At 43.7% G+C, this 19271-nt stretch overlaps 1 protein-coding gene across 5 annotated transcripts in view; it reads right to left on the bottom strand.

Annotated features, from left to right (window-relative positions):
• Positions 1–19271, bottom strand: part of Myo5b (myosin VB) — a 301342-nt gene that overhangs the window by 159943 nt on the left and 122128 nt on the right. For 4 of the 5 annotated variants that reach the window (XM_078030049.1, XM_078030050.1, XM_078030051.1 and 1 more), the window contains exon 4: positions 18038–18182. In XM_078030049.1, the coding sequence (XP_077886175.1) occupies positions 18038–18182 (145 nt within the window). Of the gene's footprint in view, positions 1–18037; positions 18183–19271 lie in introns of those variants that run through there. The other variant, XM_078030054.1, reaches the window with a different exon arrangement.

Below are 19271 nucleotides of genomic sequence, written 5' to 3'. Positions count from 1 at the left end.
CTGCCCACATTCCACCTGTGTCCACTTTATCAAGTCTTGGCTCAATACCGTCCAAGAGACCCTTCCTCTCCATCTCAAAAAATGCCATCCCAACGATCTTAAAGCATCTATATCACCCTGAAAAGAAACTCCTTGACTACCAGCAATTGCTTCCCCCTGCCCACCACCCCCCATATCCTACCCTCACTTTTCATATCCAGACTTGCCCATTCAGGACACCCCAGGTAAAAGGAGTATGGGATGTGGCCTTTTATGAATGGCTTATATTCCGTCAGCATAATGTTCAAGGTTCATCCATTTTATAGGATTGATCAATGTATCAGCGTTTCATTCCTTTAAGTAGCTGATCGACGCAATATTCAGTGGAATGGATGGATTTTTTTTTTCTTTCATTTTCAGTTGATAGATATTTGGGTGATTGCCAGTTTGAGATACTACAAATAAACACTTCTGTGAGTATTCATGGATAGAATGTTTTGTGGACATGTGTTCTCATTTTTCTTGGGTTAAATGTCTTATGGATGTAAGTAGCATTGTAGGTTTTCTTCAAGCATAGGCAATGAAAATCCCTTTTACTTCAAGCCCATCAAAATCTAACTAAAAAGATGCCATACCACACACTACTCAGGAACAATTCCAATGCCCGTATTTCCTAAGAAAGCCATTTAGTATTTTAAAGCAGCTGAGATGGTGCAGAAATCCCTTAACCCCAAGGTCTCTTCTAATAAACATTTGAACTAAAGGCCTGTTTATCTAATCAAACGTTTTTAAAACTGATACCACTCACTAAACTGGTTTAGCATGCTCAACTCCTAGAGGACAGTTAGCATTAAATTTTCACTGCCTAAAGGAACTGAAAAATTCAAATCTACCTTATCAGAAACCAATTTGTGGTTTCAAAATGACTTAGGCAATTGTTTCGTTTCTTGCACATGACCTCAAATGATCTGTTATAAGAATTATTTTCCCTTTCATTTATAGACTTCCACTGGATGACACATTCTGTATACTTTTCTTCATTTGGCTGTGAGGCACTTTATCCTTGGCACGTGTGTTTTGTGCAAGTTATCCACCTTTTAAAAGACATGCTTGCTGTAGAGTTCCAGCTACTAGGAAGGCTGAGGTAGGAAAACTGCTCAAATTCAGGAATCAGAGGCCAGTATGGGCAACAGGAAGTCTTGTCACTTAAAATCTTCATTTTTCAATATGAAAATTTTAGGCTGAATATGGCTGGCCAAGTAATTGCTTTATGAAAATAATGTTAACAGCGACTCTCATACAGTCCCTTCCCGGGTTCCATATGCCAGGCGTTTTGTAAGTATCCTCTGACAATCCCGAAGGTCCTATTGTCATTCCATGTTGCAGATGAGGAAACAGAGCTGAGGAGACTTGCCTGAGGTCACAGAGCTGGGTAAGTGTCAGCCTAGCTCCTGCATCACTGCTCAGAACATAATGGCACACTACTGCTTACAGACGGGAAGGGGTCTGTCCTGATAACATGACATCATAGCAAATGGTTTAGTGGGGCATCTTTTCCATGACCACTCAAGCCAATAATTGGAGGTCTTAAGCAGTTTAAGGATCACAGAGTTATTATCGATTAAGAAGCTAACACTTTCCTCTGACTGACTCAGATGAAGATCTATGCCCCAGACCCTGCAAAAACCTGGCCCGCACTACTATGCTTGCTCGTCTGAAGGAAGAATACTGTGAAATCATGTCACACTCCAGAGTCATTTATTCTCACTTGGGAGATAAGACAGTAAATCAAACATGTGTATGTGCATAGCAGACTACAGAAGAAAACCTTATTTAAGTTTGAAAAAAGTTTGTAAACATGATTTCTAAGTCACCATTAGCAAGCACTGGAGACATTCTAAGCCATTATACAATATAAACGTGCAGAAGTCACAGGTCTAAATATTTCATGATTTCTATAAGGTGGACTAAACTCCAAATGAGAGGACAAACTGCTCAGCAGCCAGCCCGTCTTCACTGCCCTCCCATTTTCTTCCCAGGTCATTACAGAATGCGTCATCTACCCTTTTCCTGCTGGCCACTGTATTGTTGTGTAAGACACAAGCCTGTTCTGGACTTATCCCATTCATCAGAAGTCACTCATTTTCTGGTCCAGCATCTTGGAGCCTGGTGTTTAGCTTGCCACTTCACTGAAAAATGGTCTCAAACTAATTTGCCCTGATGACATGATACAAGCTTCATTTGAGCCAAGCACATGGTGGTTTAAGTATGAAGGCTTCCCAGTTCACATGGAGACGACACTGAACAAAACTGGGGTCTGCCCCTGGCCAAGATTCCTCTACTGGAATCGAGGAGTCTGGTATCCTATTCCTCAGCACACATTCAACTCAGAGTCTAGGAAGAGTCCTCTGTTCCCTGATCCTTAAATCATCTTAAAACAAGATGGGCCAAAAAATCCCTAAGGAACCTTCTGCTACAGTCCGATTCTGTCCCCCCTTTTTCCTATGTGTCTCCCACCCCAACTTTGACAAGTATAAGGCAGCACAGATGAGATTATCCATGGCCACCACAGACCAGGACAGGGGTGCCATTGTCAGTGTGGTATCCTAAGTATTTAAGGCCACACTCCAGCTCACTCAACCCCAAACCCTGTAGCCCACCACTGCTCCTTAGGTCATTAGTTTACCAAGGGCCATGGTCACTTCACCTAGCCACCTGCACCTCTCTGTATCAAGGCTGTCAATCCATAGCACACATAGCAAGTCTGGCTTCAGACTTGCTTAGAGTACATGTGACTTATTTTTATGTCCTCCCCCTCACCCCCAGTTTTTTAGGCAACATTTTGGGAAAAAATACATTTATCCAACATCTCTTTATTTGCCCTGTGCTAAGACTGTCAGGAATCTCAGCAAGTGAGGAAGAACACCTGGAACATACCCTCAACTTCCTACCACCACGCCTACTACCTCCCTGCAGGGGCATCTAGCTTTCCCCCTCCCATCAGGCAGAAGAATCTGCCTCCCCATGGAGTGGCCTTCCATGGCTCTGATCTCATCTCTGCCCTCCATACTCCACAGCCTTAACTGTCCCACTCCTAGTTCTCCCAGCAGGATTTTCAGAGTGACATAACTTAGCATGAAACGGATATGCTGCCCCATCCCTGCCAGTGAGGAGAAAGGATCTGAGGGCTAGAGGCCATACAGGCAAAGCCAAGGCCATCTGAGAGGCTGCAGCATGGCCTTGGGGAGTCGGGCCCTCACTCCAGCAGCAGGGCAAACATACAAGTCCACAGCCTGTTTTAGGTAGTTTTTCCACCACTGTAACCAAAATACCTAAGAACAACTTAGAGCAGGAAAAGTTTATATGTGGCTCAAGAGTTTCCGAAGTCTCAGTTCAGACGGCCAACACCATTGCTCTGGGCCTCAGTGAGGCAGAACATCATGGGGGAAGAGCACGGTGGAGAGAAGCTCTTCCCTTACAGCAGCAAGGAAGGAAAGGGGTGAGGAGCCACAGGGAAGATGCATCCTTCCAGGTCACACCCCCAGTGACCACCTCCTCCAGCCACACCAACCTACAGTTACCACCCAGACCATCCAAACTAGAATGGGCTATTAGGTTACAGCTCTCACAATTCCATCTTCCCACCCCTGAACACAGAAGCTTCTGAAGGACATTTCATATCAAAACTGAAATAAGACCCAAGTCACATTTTAGAGGTTTAACACAGACGACAGGCTGAAAATATATATAGTTAATAGTTTTTCCTCTTTGTTTAAAAAGTTACCTTTCCTGTCAACTAAGTCAGAGGGCAGGGACATGATGATTTTTTTTTTTTTAAGAAAACTAATATAGCAGTTACCAGTCTACTCCTAGAATTTCAAGGACTCTGTCTCCAAGAGACATGTGGAACCCAAGGGCACCCATGTTGCTCAAATTTGATGCCCACCCAGCAGTCACCCTCGTAGAACTCACAGCATGCAGACAGATGCTTGGAACAGGGTAGAACAAAAATCATACTTCTCTAGAATCCACCACTGGCTTGCACTCCCAGTATGCACCAAGGAACACGTATAGGTGCTGAGGATGAAGGGCCACCTGCACTGTGTAAGGGCCATCTGCACTGTGATATCCACAAGCAGTTACTACATGGCCAACAGGTCAACTCACACTGGTTCAGCAGATTCTGCCACAGAGTATACTTCCCACTATAGAGAGCCTACTAATTTTTTACATGTATGGTACCCTTTGGGGGAAGGACATAGCTATACAAGATGCTTCTCAGTCATTCCACAGATAGAAGGCGGCCAAGAACAGCAAGAGCCTTGCAGCAGCAGGCAGAATTGGGATCTAGCACCTGCACTACATCTCATGACTTGGTGACCTTGGCCCAGCCTTCTGTGCTCTCAGGGCCTCAGCTCTCGACCAGCTGCCTTTCCACACTCCTGGAGTTATACAGAGGAGCCATGAAGATAAAGGAAGTGGGGGGAGGTGAAGAGCTCACAAAACTAAAGGCAGGATAAACAAAAAATGCTAAAGATCATGTTGAGTGCAGCACACTACCTCAAAGACGAGGCTGAGGGGCACAGTCCTGTCCCTCACACTGCAGGTCATTCTACTTCTAACCAACACCCAGTTCATGCAGGAGTACCACGCCAACTTACTTTTCACATAAGAATCTCATTTTTCAAACTGCCCCTATGGAGGGGGCATTAGCTCAGTTGCTAATCCAGATTTCTTAGTTTCCTCCTCTTGTACAGAGCTTTGAGCATCAATATTCCTTGGATGAATGCCACCTTACTCTTAACACACTCCTATCATCATCCACCAACCCCGCCCCAAAGCTTTAAGTAACATCCAAAGATCAAGAACTTTCTGAACTTCATCATACGTTCTACTACTAGACAGCTCTGCTTGGATGGCAGGGTTAGGATAGTTCATCTCAGATTGAAGATGTCCCAAATAAACTATTTCCCAACTCAAAGAGTATCTCTTTCCTTCCAATCTTCCTGGTCTCAGCAAATAGAAGCTCTATTCACCCAGTTTCCCAAGCCAGAAACCCAGGAGCATACCAAGAGATTACCAGCACAGAGTTTGGAGTTTGGGTGCCCGGGTTTCACATTCTCTCTCAACTGCCAGCCACACGCTCTACACAAGATGCCCTACCTCCCTGTGGTTTCATTGCCAAAACTACAAAACTGATAGGATTCCAATGGCAAATGATGCTCTTGTGTTAGGATACCAGGAAATATTCCCTCTTATAAAAATTTTTTAAAAAAGAAAAATAAAGAGCTTATCAATGAAGCATAAAAATACTTGAGATGTGTTAGTATGCTTCTCTCTTCCATATTCTCGTGGCATACTCCTTCAACTCAGGACATTAAACTGTCTCAAGAGGGTTCTTATAATAGGAAGGCAAAGGCAAAGTACCATAAAGTTCAACTCAGTCCAACAAAATGGTTCATAGCATGATCATATTAAAATCCTGACTGCTGCTGCAAAGAAAGGGACATCTGAAAGTCATTTATGCCCATTCAGATTCCATGAGCCAGATTTGGGGATGGGGGTAGACATCAGGTTCCATGTTCAGCAGGATCAGAGAATTCAGGACGTGGCAGGATGCAGGAGGTCCCCCCTGCCAAGGGAGCCAGGAGAGCAGCCCAGGGGCAGTTCTACAAAGGCACTAGGGAAAGCCTACAGTGTCATCACTCCCCTACTTGCCCTTCCCCCTGCTTCCTAGGTTTAGACCAGGCTTAGGGGAAACCACTACTCCAGACTAAGGAAGCCATGCCTTCAAGGGGAGGCCCAAGCTCAGCTTTGGCCTCCTATGGTTTGTGACCGACAGATCAGGATCACTGGAGGAAGCTAATGGACCCAGAGGATGGGGCTGGGAAATAGTGGATTGAACTGCTTCCATGCCAAAGCTGAAGAGTCTCTTATGTTTCTTGTTTTAAAAGTAAACTACCTGTTCTGTTCTTATGAGTCTCCTAATTAAACTCTACGAGGTCCACTGAAAAAGTCATTTTGGTCAGTTACTACGGTGACACTCAAAACAAGTTCTACTAGTTTTAAAAACACTACATCAAGCCCAATTCAGTTGTAAAATGAAGAGCTGCAGACAACAGGAAAACCTGGATTCTACAATGAACACAGCTGCAGACAACAGGAAAACCTTGATTCTACAATGAACACAGCCACTTAGGTGTTCAACAAGTTTTAAGACTACAGCGGGCTAACGCCACTCCTCACAATGGTACCCTAACAAACCAATGTGACAATGTGACCACAGCTCACAGCAGAGGCACTAGAATATTTCTGTTAGCTTATTAAGTATCACAGCAAGAAACAGTACATCTCTAGGAATACATCTCAATCGTTTAGATCCCAGGAGAATGGGAGGGCCATGATCCTCTGTTTTGTGTAGACCAGAGCTAGAATCCCAGATGAAGTTATGAAAACACTTCCGTCAAATTTATCAGAATAGTCTGCTGTCATGTGATAAATGCGAGTAAGACCAGGAAGAGTTTAGCTTGGGCGAGACTGAATGATCATTCCCAGAGCAGTCTGTTCAGTGCCTGCTCCAGGGAACAGACCCTTGAATGTGACTGGTGAGAGGTAGAGACCTGTCCATCTGAGAACTTTCACACAGAATAGCTGCTTTGAGTCAACTGGAAGTTTCTGCCACTACTAGATACCCCATACTGAAGATGTTGAAAGCAGAACTCCTGTCCTACAGGATTTAACCTCAAAAACCTTCAAGTTCCAGGAAGAGCAATCTTGTTCTATGCCATTACATCAATAGACACTCTGCAAAATAAAATAAGAGGATCTATAAATACAAGTAAGATGAATGAAACTGTAGAAATGACAACCTCACACAAATGGCAAGAAAAATCTCTGCTTTGAATTGCTGAGCTAGAGTTTGCACATGTCAGGTAATTCTGATGGATCAATATGTGCAATGACAAATGGAGGAAAACTCTAGGATTCCCAAGGAGCCCGTGGGGAAGCAGAACAAAGCAGTGAGCACATATTGATCCCCAATATTCTAACTGAAGATCTGTACCATACATTTAAACTAAATGAAGAGTCCACATACCTACATCAGCATTCCTCAACAATGTCTCAGGATCGCAAGGCTAGGGGGCAACTATTCTCAGCTGGAAAGGATGAATCATCAAAAAAAGCCACTGGGTGCCTGAGATTTTCCCTCTCCCCCTTTCTGCTACTAGGTTCAAGGTGTTTTCTAAAGATATCCTGTAATTCTAAGTATTCTTGGTACATGCTCTTCTGAAGAAGGTTAATTCCCTTTTTAACCATAGGGACTTTTTTTTTTTTTTTTTAAAAGCAAGTCATCGATCATGAAACATTTTATTCTCTAGTTCTGGGAATACAGAGGACCAAATTAATTTCTGTCATCTTTTGGCTGTAGGTACCCCTCCTCTTGCTTCCAACATCATTGATCTATAAAAGGGGCAGGAGCCAAGCAGGGATAAAAGGCATTTGCTTTTCAGCCTGTCCACTGAAGTTCCAGAGGATATAGCATGGGCTTTCTCCTGCCATGCCACACTGCCTGAGGGCCTTTCTGCTCCACTGCTCAGCCACACAGGAGTTCTCACTTCCCAGATCGTTTCACTGAGCTATGCAGTTTCAGCACAGTTCTCAAGCTGCCTCCCAGACAGCACCTGGGAGCCTTTCACAAACACCCGAGTCACAATCTTTGAGGTGAGGCTGGGGTATGAAGAGTTTAAAGTCTTCCCAGATGATTCTCAGATGCAGGTGGGGCTGAGAATGACTGTGGAAGAGGTGAGGCATTTTCTAAAACTGGAGCATCCTCCACCTACCAAGCTTTCCTACTCTTTCCAACTTCTTTCCTAGATCAAAACCCTCTCTCAGATCCTTAATTCACTTAGCTGTCAAAAGTGATCAAGCACAGCTTACAGATCGGAGAGACAATCAAAACCTGTGACAAAGATTCTTTTATGAGCACCAGTTCAGAGTCCCTCGAATCACGGGTACTCATCTACTCCAAGTGTCCAAAGACTTGCTCCTTTCTTAATCACCTGTGAAGCATTAAAAATAAAAAATTGGGTTCTACCCTGGAGATTCTGATTCAGGAACAGGACTCAGTGATCCTCTGCTCCTTTGAGGAGCTGGGAGCCTCTTCTTACTCTACCAAGGGCAAGCCAGACCCAGTCATGTACTGAGACTTGATGCTAACTATCCCTACGATGAAAAACAGAGGTCTTTAAGTCCTAATTGTCGAGCTAAAAAGATCAGGGCTCTTTAAGGCTGCCAAGAAAGAACACTATGGCCACATGTTCTTAATGATAACCCTCAGTTTGATACCTGTAGGTTACACAGTCAGCCACTTTTTCTCAACTCCTTCACATTGTAAAGGGAACACTGACAGGAACCATAGCAGGTGGCTCCATTTTTCAAATGTGGAACACGAACTAGTCCAAAGATTATTGCATGTGTGGTTTTAGTCACTAAACTAGCCATCTGTTATTTTAAGCACACTCCTCTGTCAATGAAAACTGTAAGTATGCCTCCCCCAACATAATTTAAGCCATTTTCCGTGTTACAGATGGTATCACTGGCTGCTGTTGGATATATCCAATGAAGGAGTCTCTGGGGAGGTTAGTAAGTAGGGAGCAATGACTGGCTGAACTTTTATAGCAACATCTGAAACCATAAATCAACTGATTTTATGCCCATTATAAAACACACAAGCATTTTAACTCTGAAAATTATGTAGGGGGAAAAAAGTTTTACCATATTTTCTTTGCACCCTCCAATTAAATCATCTTCCCCAAACCGGCATATCCCAGGAGTCTGAAGACTACTGCTCTCAACCGATTCACTTCCACAGGCACCAGAAGTGACCACCACTTCCAACCCCTCGTGAAAAGCTTTCTGTGCTTCGACAGTATGTGTCACAACTGGGGATGCAATGGGATGATCAATTAGTTCCTTCAATGTAATGTGCCATTTTCCCTTTGCTTAAGCTTACAGATGACGTCATCCAAGGAAAATGCTGTCCACTTTTTAGCACTACTGTTGGGGCTGACCAGCCATCAACAGTGAAATTTTACTCTTAGGGCAGAACTAAAAGAACTCTTCTTTCAGGTACACAACAGGTATGTTTCAACACAGTGCAGTTGATGCTTCTTTCCTCCAGAAAGGCTGAAATGGGAATTGTAGAAGTTACAGGTGATTGCCAAAACAAGCCCGTAAGAAAACCCGGAAGAACCTCACTGAGCACAAACTGGCCATCCTGAGACTACTCTGGTTCACGTGGCCTGTTGTGATGCTGACCTGTAAAGGGAATCCCACTCAACTCTGAATTCTCCAACCATGTCCTTCTGGACACTGACATAACGTTACTATCATCAGTATCATCATTGCCATATCTGACATCCACTGACCACTTAGTCTAAACCAGAAGTTACACGAAGCACTTTCATTCATCAACTCGGTTCATTACAGTTGTGTGATCGATAATTACACATAAAGCCCCCGCCTCTGATGGGGGCAGACATGGCACCTATGCATGGAGATGAACCTGTAGAGCTTGCTCAGGATCACAGCTCCCATGTTTTGGGACCCCAGACACCATTCCTGTCCTCGGACCTTGAACTCTTAGCTGCCCTGCGTCATGGTATCTTCCTTTGCTACTGACTTCAGGCATGCCACACAAATCTGCAGTTGCAATCTTCTAGGATACAAATAGGAGAATGTGCACTCAAATAGGAAAGAGTGGGCACCACAGCGTGGAGGCTTCACTAGGATATAAGTAGAAATGTCGTTCCCTCCTGCTGGCTTAATGTTTCACTGCCCTTTTTTCCCTCTGAATCATTTCAGATACCTTGAAAAACTACATCTTAGATATCACCCACCACTAAGTGCTTCCAAAAAATCCTCATGGGATGACAAGTTTGACTTTCACACCAGAAAAAGGCTCCGTAACAGTGTGGAGTAACCACAAGAGCCTACATCCATGAGGGTGCAGCCCAGCACATACTGAGTAACACTGAACACACCTGGGCCCTTTCATGCCTCACAGGAACCTGGGAAGGAAGAGCACTCATGCATGCTCTCGCGGCATTCAGAAGTCAGGACACCTTAAGTGCAGGAGCTTGATCAGGTGAAATGGCTAAGTGGGGTTGTGCTAAGCCACCTGAGACACAATCAAGAGCCAGTCAGGTCTGACCAATCCAGGGTGCACACACAGGTTCTAATCCGACTTTAAAAATATTTAAGTTCCCGACTACGTAATTTGTTCTGTCACAGTGAATGAGTGGTACCTGGGGTGGGGGAACTTCTGCATATCACAGGAATCCATTCAGATTAACACTTCTTAGTGTAAGACCTGGCACCAAAAAGTTTAAATTTGCACATGGGTCACGCTAAGGACACTCAGTCCATCAGATGACAAGATCAGAATGCAGAATCATACACTCATGAAATCATGGACCACAGGTATGAAGGTAGATTATACAATGGAAAATGTGACAATCTGGCTCCGCACATTTAACAATATCAATTGCATAAGTGCAAAACAAAAGTAACAAGTCTCTAAAGCAGTTACAATTTACAGTGACAGCATATGAGTAGTGGCTGGAATAGTGGGGTGGACTAAGAAATGCAAAGGAAACTTTTGGAAGAAAATGTTCATTATCCTGATTGTGGTGATGTTTCACAGGTGCATACATACATCACAATCACAATGTGTCAGATCATATCTACAATGTTTAACTGTACTTTAAGTGTGCAATTTATTGGTAATAAATCCAAACTCCAAGCTGTAATGCCATTCTTAATCATGTATGAGGGTGGAAGGGGTAGAAGTTTAGAGGCTTGCAGACATACTGGAAATAAAATGCCTGTGTTAATGCATTTGAAGTTCCCCCTCCCAGAAATCCCGTGTAAGGATTAACTCTTCACTTCATTTAGCATGGCCCTCCGGTGACTACTGATGCCAGATGGTGTCCACTGGTGACAGAATTTGAGTGTCTCTCTGCAAAGCCATACTTTTAAGGACAGGCTGTGATAGCCAGGATGTTTGGCAGATAGTGGGAGATAGAGAAGGCCAACAGCAGGGACTGCCATGTTTCAGAAAATGCCTACTGTCCTGGACAACCGCTCAGGACTGAGCTCAGGCCCACAGGTGAGAGCAAACAGATGGGCCAGAGCACTACGCAGTGGAGAAATCCCTGAGAAAGCTGCTAAAGGGCTAGGGCTGTAGCTCAGTGGGGCAGAGCGCTTGCCTAGCACGTGTGAGGCACTGTGTTCAGTCCTCAACACCAATAAAAATATTTTGCCAACTACAAAAGAAATTTTTCTTCAAGTGACTAAAAACACAAGACAGTCACTTGTACCGAGTAAGGTCGGGCGGCACTCACATACCACTTGTTGTGACATGTTATCTGGCATTCACATGTGTGCAACCAGTTTCTACCAGAAGACTGCAGGCTCCTTTCTAATGTGCTATGATTCCCCACGTAATATAAAGAGTTAACCTTAAGGAACTTAAGTATATTTTCATAGTTTTGATTTGGGATTTAACTCTGAAGTATGCTGGGTACCCTGCCAATACATCATTCTTAGAAACATGATTTCTGCAGGATCACAGAAATTAGACAAAGAAAACTACACGGTCCTTTTCTAAATGCAGAATTTTAAAGAGATGGCAATATCTACTTACCACTTTAAAAAAATGGTATGTCAATATTAGCCACATTCACAACTAATTTCCTTGTGCACTCAAACTTTAGAAATACAATAAGCCCACTGTCTTCCAAAAGACACCAGTTGCACATCATTGATATGTGGACACAAACAGCAGCATCTAGTATTAGACAGGATCACAATGATACTATAGACCTTAATTTATAGCACCCCTAGAGGAGAAATGTGTGCACCGGCATAGCTGGGCGGGAGGCCACAAACAAGGAGACCCAGGTGAACATGGAAGAATAGGAACAGGTCAACAGTACAGAGAATCCTGGGGAGAGTCTGCATAGTCTCCAACACTCAGAGCATGAGAGAGAAGAATGCCAACGAAGAGTAAAAGCTGCTCCCGGTTCAGATATCTGGAGCACTTTCTATCCCATGTCCTGAAGCAACTTAAGGATAGTCTTCACTTGGAACCACAATGAATGGAAAGGGAAACAAAACTTCAGCCAAAACCCAGAGTTGGCTGAGTCATGGTTTCAGATGTTACTATAAAAATTCAGCTAGTCATCGCTCCCTACTCAGACTCCCCCAGGGATTCCTTCATTGGCTGCAGCCAACAGCCAGTGATGCCATCTGCACCCCAATGACTGACAGCACCCAACAACTTTCAGATGTTCCTCGTGACTTCTCACTGGATCTCAACCCTCCAAGGTAAGGTCGATGTTCTCATTAAAGAGTGAGGGCAGTGTCAGCCACAGAGGTCAGGAGAGGCAAGATTACCAGGACACAGCTCTGGATTCTTTGGCACAGCAAACTTATGAGATGACAAAACTTGGCTCTGCTCTCATCAGCACGATGATGTTCTCATACTGAAAACCTGAGGCTCTGTGGGGAAGCACTTCACTTCCATAAACTGCTTAGAGCCCAGAACAAGTCTCCTTGCATCAAAATTAAAGAAGCTGATATTCTATTTAAACCACTGCCACAAAGCTAACTGTAGATCTAGCTCATCTATGTATAATTCCCCACCCCATCTCCAAAGATATGTCACACAGAATCTGCAGCCTGGAAGATACTGTAAAGTCCCAAACCTATTCTCACACTACACCAAAGCATTCTACCTCAGTGACTATAAAAGGCAAGTTCTTTTGTTTGTTTGAATCCCAAAGAAAAAGCTTCCTCACTCCACCTTATTTCTGCAACACATACCCATAATGAGGAATTTCTCCATTGCCCAAGGAGGGGCCAATGTGCTTACTCCGAGTTGTCACTGCCTACAGTCGAGTCTCATTTCTACTCATACCACCGTCCTGAAAACCTTTTCTGCCTGCTTACCAAATAGCAGGTACATGGTTCACTATGGATGCTCATTTCTTTTCCCCTGGAGAGCATTCAAATACTCTACTCTTTGCATTTGTAGGAACCTAAACTGAGAAGATTCTCTCAACAGCCCCATCAGGGTTTCTAACTGGAACTGCTATTCCCACTGGGCACAGGCTTTCACTCTCATGGGCTTCAAAAACCCCACCTGTATAATGGCTCCCACTCAGGCAAGCCTGTTTCAGTCACCATTCCAGCCTCATGACACAAGTGTATCTAGCTTCAGTCTCCCACCCCCCAAGATTCCAGGCAACAGCAATCCCATCATTCATTATTAGTCACACCTTGGCAACACAGCAGACAGATGGGGAATGTGGGTGCTCAATTACCTTGGCCACCTGAGCAGAAAGATTTGCTCTGCAGTGTTCCCATCCCATTCTTGTTCAGAAGAGCAACACAAAACACAAACAGCTCAAAAAAGGATATCAGACCCAGTCAAGCCCATAAGATGGTCCACTCCCACCAATGAAGCTGGTCAATGCACCAAAACTACCCCCATGCAGAATCAGATGGGTGAACTAGAAGGGAAAAGTTCCACCGATGGCCCTCAATGGTGTCCTGGGGACAAGAATCACTGATCTGACAAAACTGTCCAGGCCAACAAACAGACAATTGAAGAGTAGCTGAAGAGTAGCATGGCTTTCTGGCTAATTCAGAGGGCTTTGGGCAAAGAGATTGGGTCTGGATTCCATCCCTACACATTCCCTAACTTCATAATCTTCAAGAATTGTTCAATGTCCAAGTATCTATCAATATCATGAGGTAACCAGTTTCACGTGGCAAATGTGAGAATTAGATACATTAATGTTCCAACTGCTACTTTTGTCTTCCTTAGAGTGAAGTGTACATAACAAATGTAGTGCCACATAGTCTATTTTTCAATTTTTTGTTTCTCATTCCATATAAGTTGTTCTTTGACAAGTTATGTTCCACAACAAACTAAGCTTCTCATGAGACAGAACTCTTATCCTTGGAAATAAAGGAAAGCATTATGAAATAGGACCCATCAGAAAAATTCTTGGAACATCCCTTGTATCATTATGTCCCTATCCAAGCAACTCTATGATTTCTCCATTGCTCTAAGCTAGAATTTCCCAAACAGTATTACACAGAACATTAGCCCCTTGAGATAATCTTTGCAAACAGCTTTGTGCCCAATTTGCAAACTCAGAGTAATGTGTTCCCATCTTAGACTCAGAATGCATGTCAACCAACTCTGTAAATCTCTGCTTAAAGAAAGATGGGCCACTTAATTAATCCAGTGTTTCCCAAAGTCATCTGGCCACCTATGTAGCTGTAAATAAAATATTTCATTCCAAGTTCACCCCAGGAACCAAAAGTCTCCACAATCTGGCCTCACCTTGTCTTCAACCTTGCCCACAACTCTCTACAGATGTACCCACTGTATAGGTTAAACCTGCCTGGGGATCATGCCAACCATACCTGTTTATGATAGCTTTATTGATGTTATTCAACATTTGTTCAAGGTGAGCAATTCAGATTTTTAATACATTTAAAGAGTTGTGTGTCACAACCATTTTCAGCACATTTTCATCTCATCCCTCAACCCATTTCCCCTAAAACCTAGAGTCCTAGGAAAACACTAGTAACTGTCTCCCCAAGATTTGCCTATTCCTGACATTTCCTGTCAACCAAGTCATACAATATGTGGTCTTCTGTATCTGGCTTATTTCACTTTCCATGTTTTCAACAATATGTTAACATACCATTGTGTGAATAATCCCCATTTTGTTTATCCATTCATCCAGAGATAGACATTTAGGTTGTAACATGAACATCTGTAATTTGACGAGAATGTATTGTTCCCATTTCTTTGGGTAGAATCACTGGGAACTATTGAAATCCTTTAGAGATACTCCCAGACTCTTACAAGGTGACTGAATCGATTCACATTTCTACTAGCAGTACAGGAAGACTGAATTTCTCCACATCCTCACCAACTCTTGTGTCTTTTTGAGTATAGAAGATGGGGAGTAGCATCTCACTGTAGTTTTCTGACCATGCCTTTTAATGACCCACTTCTCAGTTATGGCCTCACTATTCCACTACCTAGATACCTTCTCATTCTAAGCAGCTACCATTCATTAGGACCTAAACTCTTATAAAGTTTCCTTGGACCATCTGTAACACCATCTCCAAAATCATTTCACATGATTCTATGGCACCCATTTCTATTTATACCTACTACAGGTACGGCCTTTTGGGCCTACCTATATCTTCTCTAACAATTGAGCTCCTGCTTGAAGTAGGGAGATCTTACTTTCTTACTGGCCAGTATGGAGTCTACCAAGTAATACTTCATAAATTAGTGCCATCTCACTAATAGAGGGTGAGGCTGGAGTTGAGGCAGGTAAAAATGAAGGAAAGAATACAAGGTCCAAAGCTAAGCTGTGGAGGTCAATTCCCCTCCCCTAGGAACTGTAGGTTCTGTGCAGGGGATAAAATTCCTAAGTATGTTGTTTCATACTATTATAAGTTTTTTCTTTACTGTGAATCTGCATTTACTCAAGTCTAGACTTGGTGAGTATGATGGGGACAGGGAACCAATCCTCTTCTCTTGCTGGTCTCTGCTCTTCCTTTCTACCAGCACTAGCTACATGTTTCTAGAACTCTGAGGAGGAGTTAAAAGTCTGTATTAAACCCCTCATACTCTGACAGTGTTCCCCCATTTCCAGGTATCTAGAGTTGAAGGATTCATGTGTGACCCATCATGAAAAATCCAGTCCCTAACCAATCAAGAGAAAGAATCATGGAGTGCAAGTCCCCCAAGACTGTCATTCAGAACTTTAGCCTCCCAGACCTTCTACTTTACCCAGATTTTAGGGAGGCTCCTCCAAAGCACTGTGCTAGGCTTTGGCCTCCTGACCATTACAGTTACTCTGACAGTTCCGACGAGTCAGGAAGAGCACAGTGCAGTCGACCAGCACTGTGGAAAGGATGCGTTCTCATGTTCCAGAGAGGAGGACCACGACGGGAACACAGCGAAAACCTTGCCTGTAGCTGACCATTAGGTGTCCCTCATCTGCTCACATGATATTTGGGGGATTTCTAATCCATCTGTTAGGTCAATGAGAAACCCCAAGCTGCTGGTAACAGCTCAAAACCAGCTCTCATCTGTGGCCACGAGCACTGGACCTTATATTTCTAACACATATTCGTGAGAAAATATCGCACCAAAACTTCAAGATTACTCGATTCAAACTGAGACCCCAAGAATAAAATGAGTAAAACCTTAAAGGAGTCCTGGTCCAGCTTTACCATCCAAACCCCTTACTTACCAAGTTCATTACCCGAGGCAAGACGGTATCACCACCACCACCCTTGACTCCCCCATGTCCCCTTCTCCTCAGTGGGTGTGAACAAGGCCTCCAACAAGTGAAATAATCCCAGTTTACAAGAACCACAGGCCCAGCTTCATGCATGGGAGGGAGGAACACAGGCAGAGCCAAGTGGACCCCAGCACATAGGTAGGCTGGAGGCTAGAAGACTTGCAAGCTACAGCAGCCCTTGTGTGAAGGGCAGCAACTTCTGCCATATGTAAGTATAATGGGCTAAGAGAAGAGAATGAGCTGAACCCCCACCCCCAGTGTCAATGGCATCCATGAATGAACAAGGTTGAGAGAGCTATATCCAAACTTAAAGCACAGCATGAAGTCTTAAGAACCAAGCCGTAGCCACCTTGATTTAGAACCATTAAAAAAAAACCCATCCCTTGACAGTAAATGAAGCATTATCTCCATATGAAGCAAATGGAGACTTGGCTTAAGTAATTCTCCCACAACACAGAAGCCTGCCCAGTCCCCAGCCCTATCCCCCACTTGCCATGCACATGATCTTCAAGAGTGACACCCAAACAGGGCCGTCTGCTGTATAACACACTAAGTGATCTCACCACAAGATCTGATCTGGGACCACACTATCAGGAGGTGTAAGTCAACAAGCTGGCCCCACTAAGATTCCTAGTCAAGCCCTGATATCAGATTAATACAGCATGTGGCATTAGAAAGGTCAAAGGTTGCAATCAGCTTAGTGGAACTTTTGAAGATAAGTTGTAAGTCATTCTACTTTCCATTCCTTCAAGTCATTGCTTATTTTGAATATAGTTCCTGTGTCTTTAATGAAGCAGACCTTTCATATGCTCATCTGAATACTTGGAATGAAACATCGTAGGTCAGTAGCCTACAAAAGTCTTCCTTCATAGTTTTATTGGACTAAAAATTATAATGAAACCACACCACCTTAAACAGAACCCTCCCCTACACAGAGATCACTCATTCTCCTTGTTAATATAAATGGTCCAACTGCCAAAGGACTTTGGTATGAATGTTGCAAGGTCCATTAAAACACTCTCTAGAGGTGGCAAGAACTATCAAAGAATTCAACATTTTAGTATTAACTGGGATATGAATTCCCCCCCAAATAAAAGATCTTTCCTGATATGATGCAACAACAACTTGAGACCATCACCAAGCCCATTTTCTAATGAAACAGACCTGCACCCATCTTTCATGGCTAGAGAAACACTGAGAAATTACTCAAGGGCTTCAATCAGAATTCTGCTTCCAGGCTGCTGGCTAAGTTTTTACCTCCACCCTCAAGTTGTCAAGGAGTCGTCCTCCCTCACAAAGGATCCTGCAGTAAGAAGGTGTAGAGCAGGCTGGACATAGAGCTCACAGAGGTGCTCTAGAACGATTCCACTACAGCAGGGGAGGAAAGAGCACCAGAAAGTCAAGGTGAAATGTAAGGACTGTATTCTCTTTTTCAAAAGAATCAAGTAAGCTAAGGAGCCTCTGCTCTCAGTTCGTAAGAGTAAGATAATGAAGTGAGAGAATGAAGTAGGAAACAGAATGTAGACTTTTCCCAATGTTTCTTCAATCCCAGTCTCACCACTCCACTGTGAGCCTCAGCAGTAAAGAAACAGCAACTCCCCTTCCTGTCCCAACTCCCAGGGAGAATGTCTGTGCTGAGTTATCCTCACCTGGCCATCTGCTTGTAGGCTTCTTCTGCCACTGCAAAGATGTGGGGATCCATGTCACCCATGTTCTGACCACTGTAGGCGTAGATGACATCTTGCCCATAGATTGGCAACTGTTCGTAAGGGTTGATGGCAACAAGCACAATGCCTGCAAAGAGACAGGGGGTCAGAGTCTGGCAGCTCAGCTGTCTCAGGGAATCAGACTAAAGCACCTGTTCAGACATAGAACCTGAAGCATGAGGGCGCAACAGCATCAGTCACAACAACTCCACTTAAGACAATTGTGCGCTTTTGTGCCAGACCCTGGTGAAAACAATGCAGATAAGCTTAGGGTCCAGCTATCCTGCAGCCTTAGGGTATGGCAATACCCACATGATAACAAATGCTCCACAAACTGATTTCAAAAGATAGACATGTGCAGGGTTGTAGGATTAGATGGAAGATGTTTAAATCTGCCAATAGGTATTAGAGAGATTTAAAACCCCATGCAAGAATTAAAAGCCGACAAGGAATGGATTTCTCATTTGTGTATGGATTATCTTAACTAAAATACAAACAACTTATGGATAGGAAGTATGTTTACATATCTTCAGGTCTACTACTGGATCAATTACGGTGTGATTTGAGCAGTTGTTCAGCCTTTCAATGCCTGGGTTGCTTCAACTATGAATTGGGAATGCTGACTGCACTCACCCGGGATGTTCTAAAAGTTAAGAGGGAACACTCTGATCAGTCCCCTAACACAGAGCAGAACCTGGAGGAGCCGAAGCATGTTTGGATAAATGTGGACACTCGGGAGACTCGGATGGAGTCCTTAAATTGGAAGCAGATGGCCACTGAGCCGTGTTTCCTAAAAGAGCTTCCTCAATCATCTTATGGGAGGGCTTACTGAAAGTTCTGATGATTGGTCACATCTTTCAAACTCCCACCAACAGGCAGGAGGAAGGAGCTTTTGAGAAACCACACCTCCCAAGCACTACAATCTGGCAGAACAGCTCCCCTGACCACCTCACTGACCCACCACTTCCAAACCCAAGTAGAACAGGAAAGTAAAGAGACCCTGGGCTGGGGTTATGGCTCAGAGGTAGAGCACTCACCTAGCATGAGTGAGGCACTGGGTTCAATCCTCAGTACCACATTAAAAAAAATGTAAAGATATTATGTATCTATAGCTAAACAAAATTATTTTTTTAAAAAACCTGACAGCTGATATATCACTGTGATCCCAAACGTGACC

Source organism: Ictidomys tridecemlineatus, chromosome 13 (genome assembly GCF_052094955.1).
Source record: "Ictidomys tridecemlineatus isolate mIctTri1 chromosome 13, mIctTri1.hap1, whole genome shotgun sequence".
In the NCBI taxonomy this organism is placed as follows: domain Eukaryota; kingdom Metazoa; phylum Chordata; class Mammalia; order Rodentia; family Sciuridae; genus Ictidomys; species Ictidomys tridecemlineatus.
The sequence above is the reverse complement of the archived record's forward strand: the minus strand, read 5'-3'. Positions and strand labels throughout refer to the sequence as shown.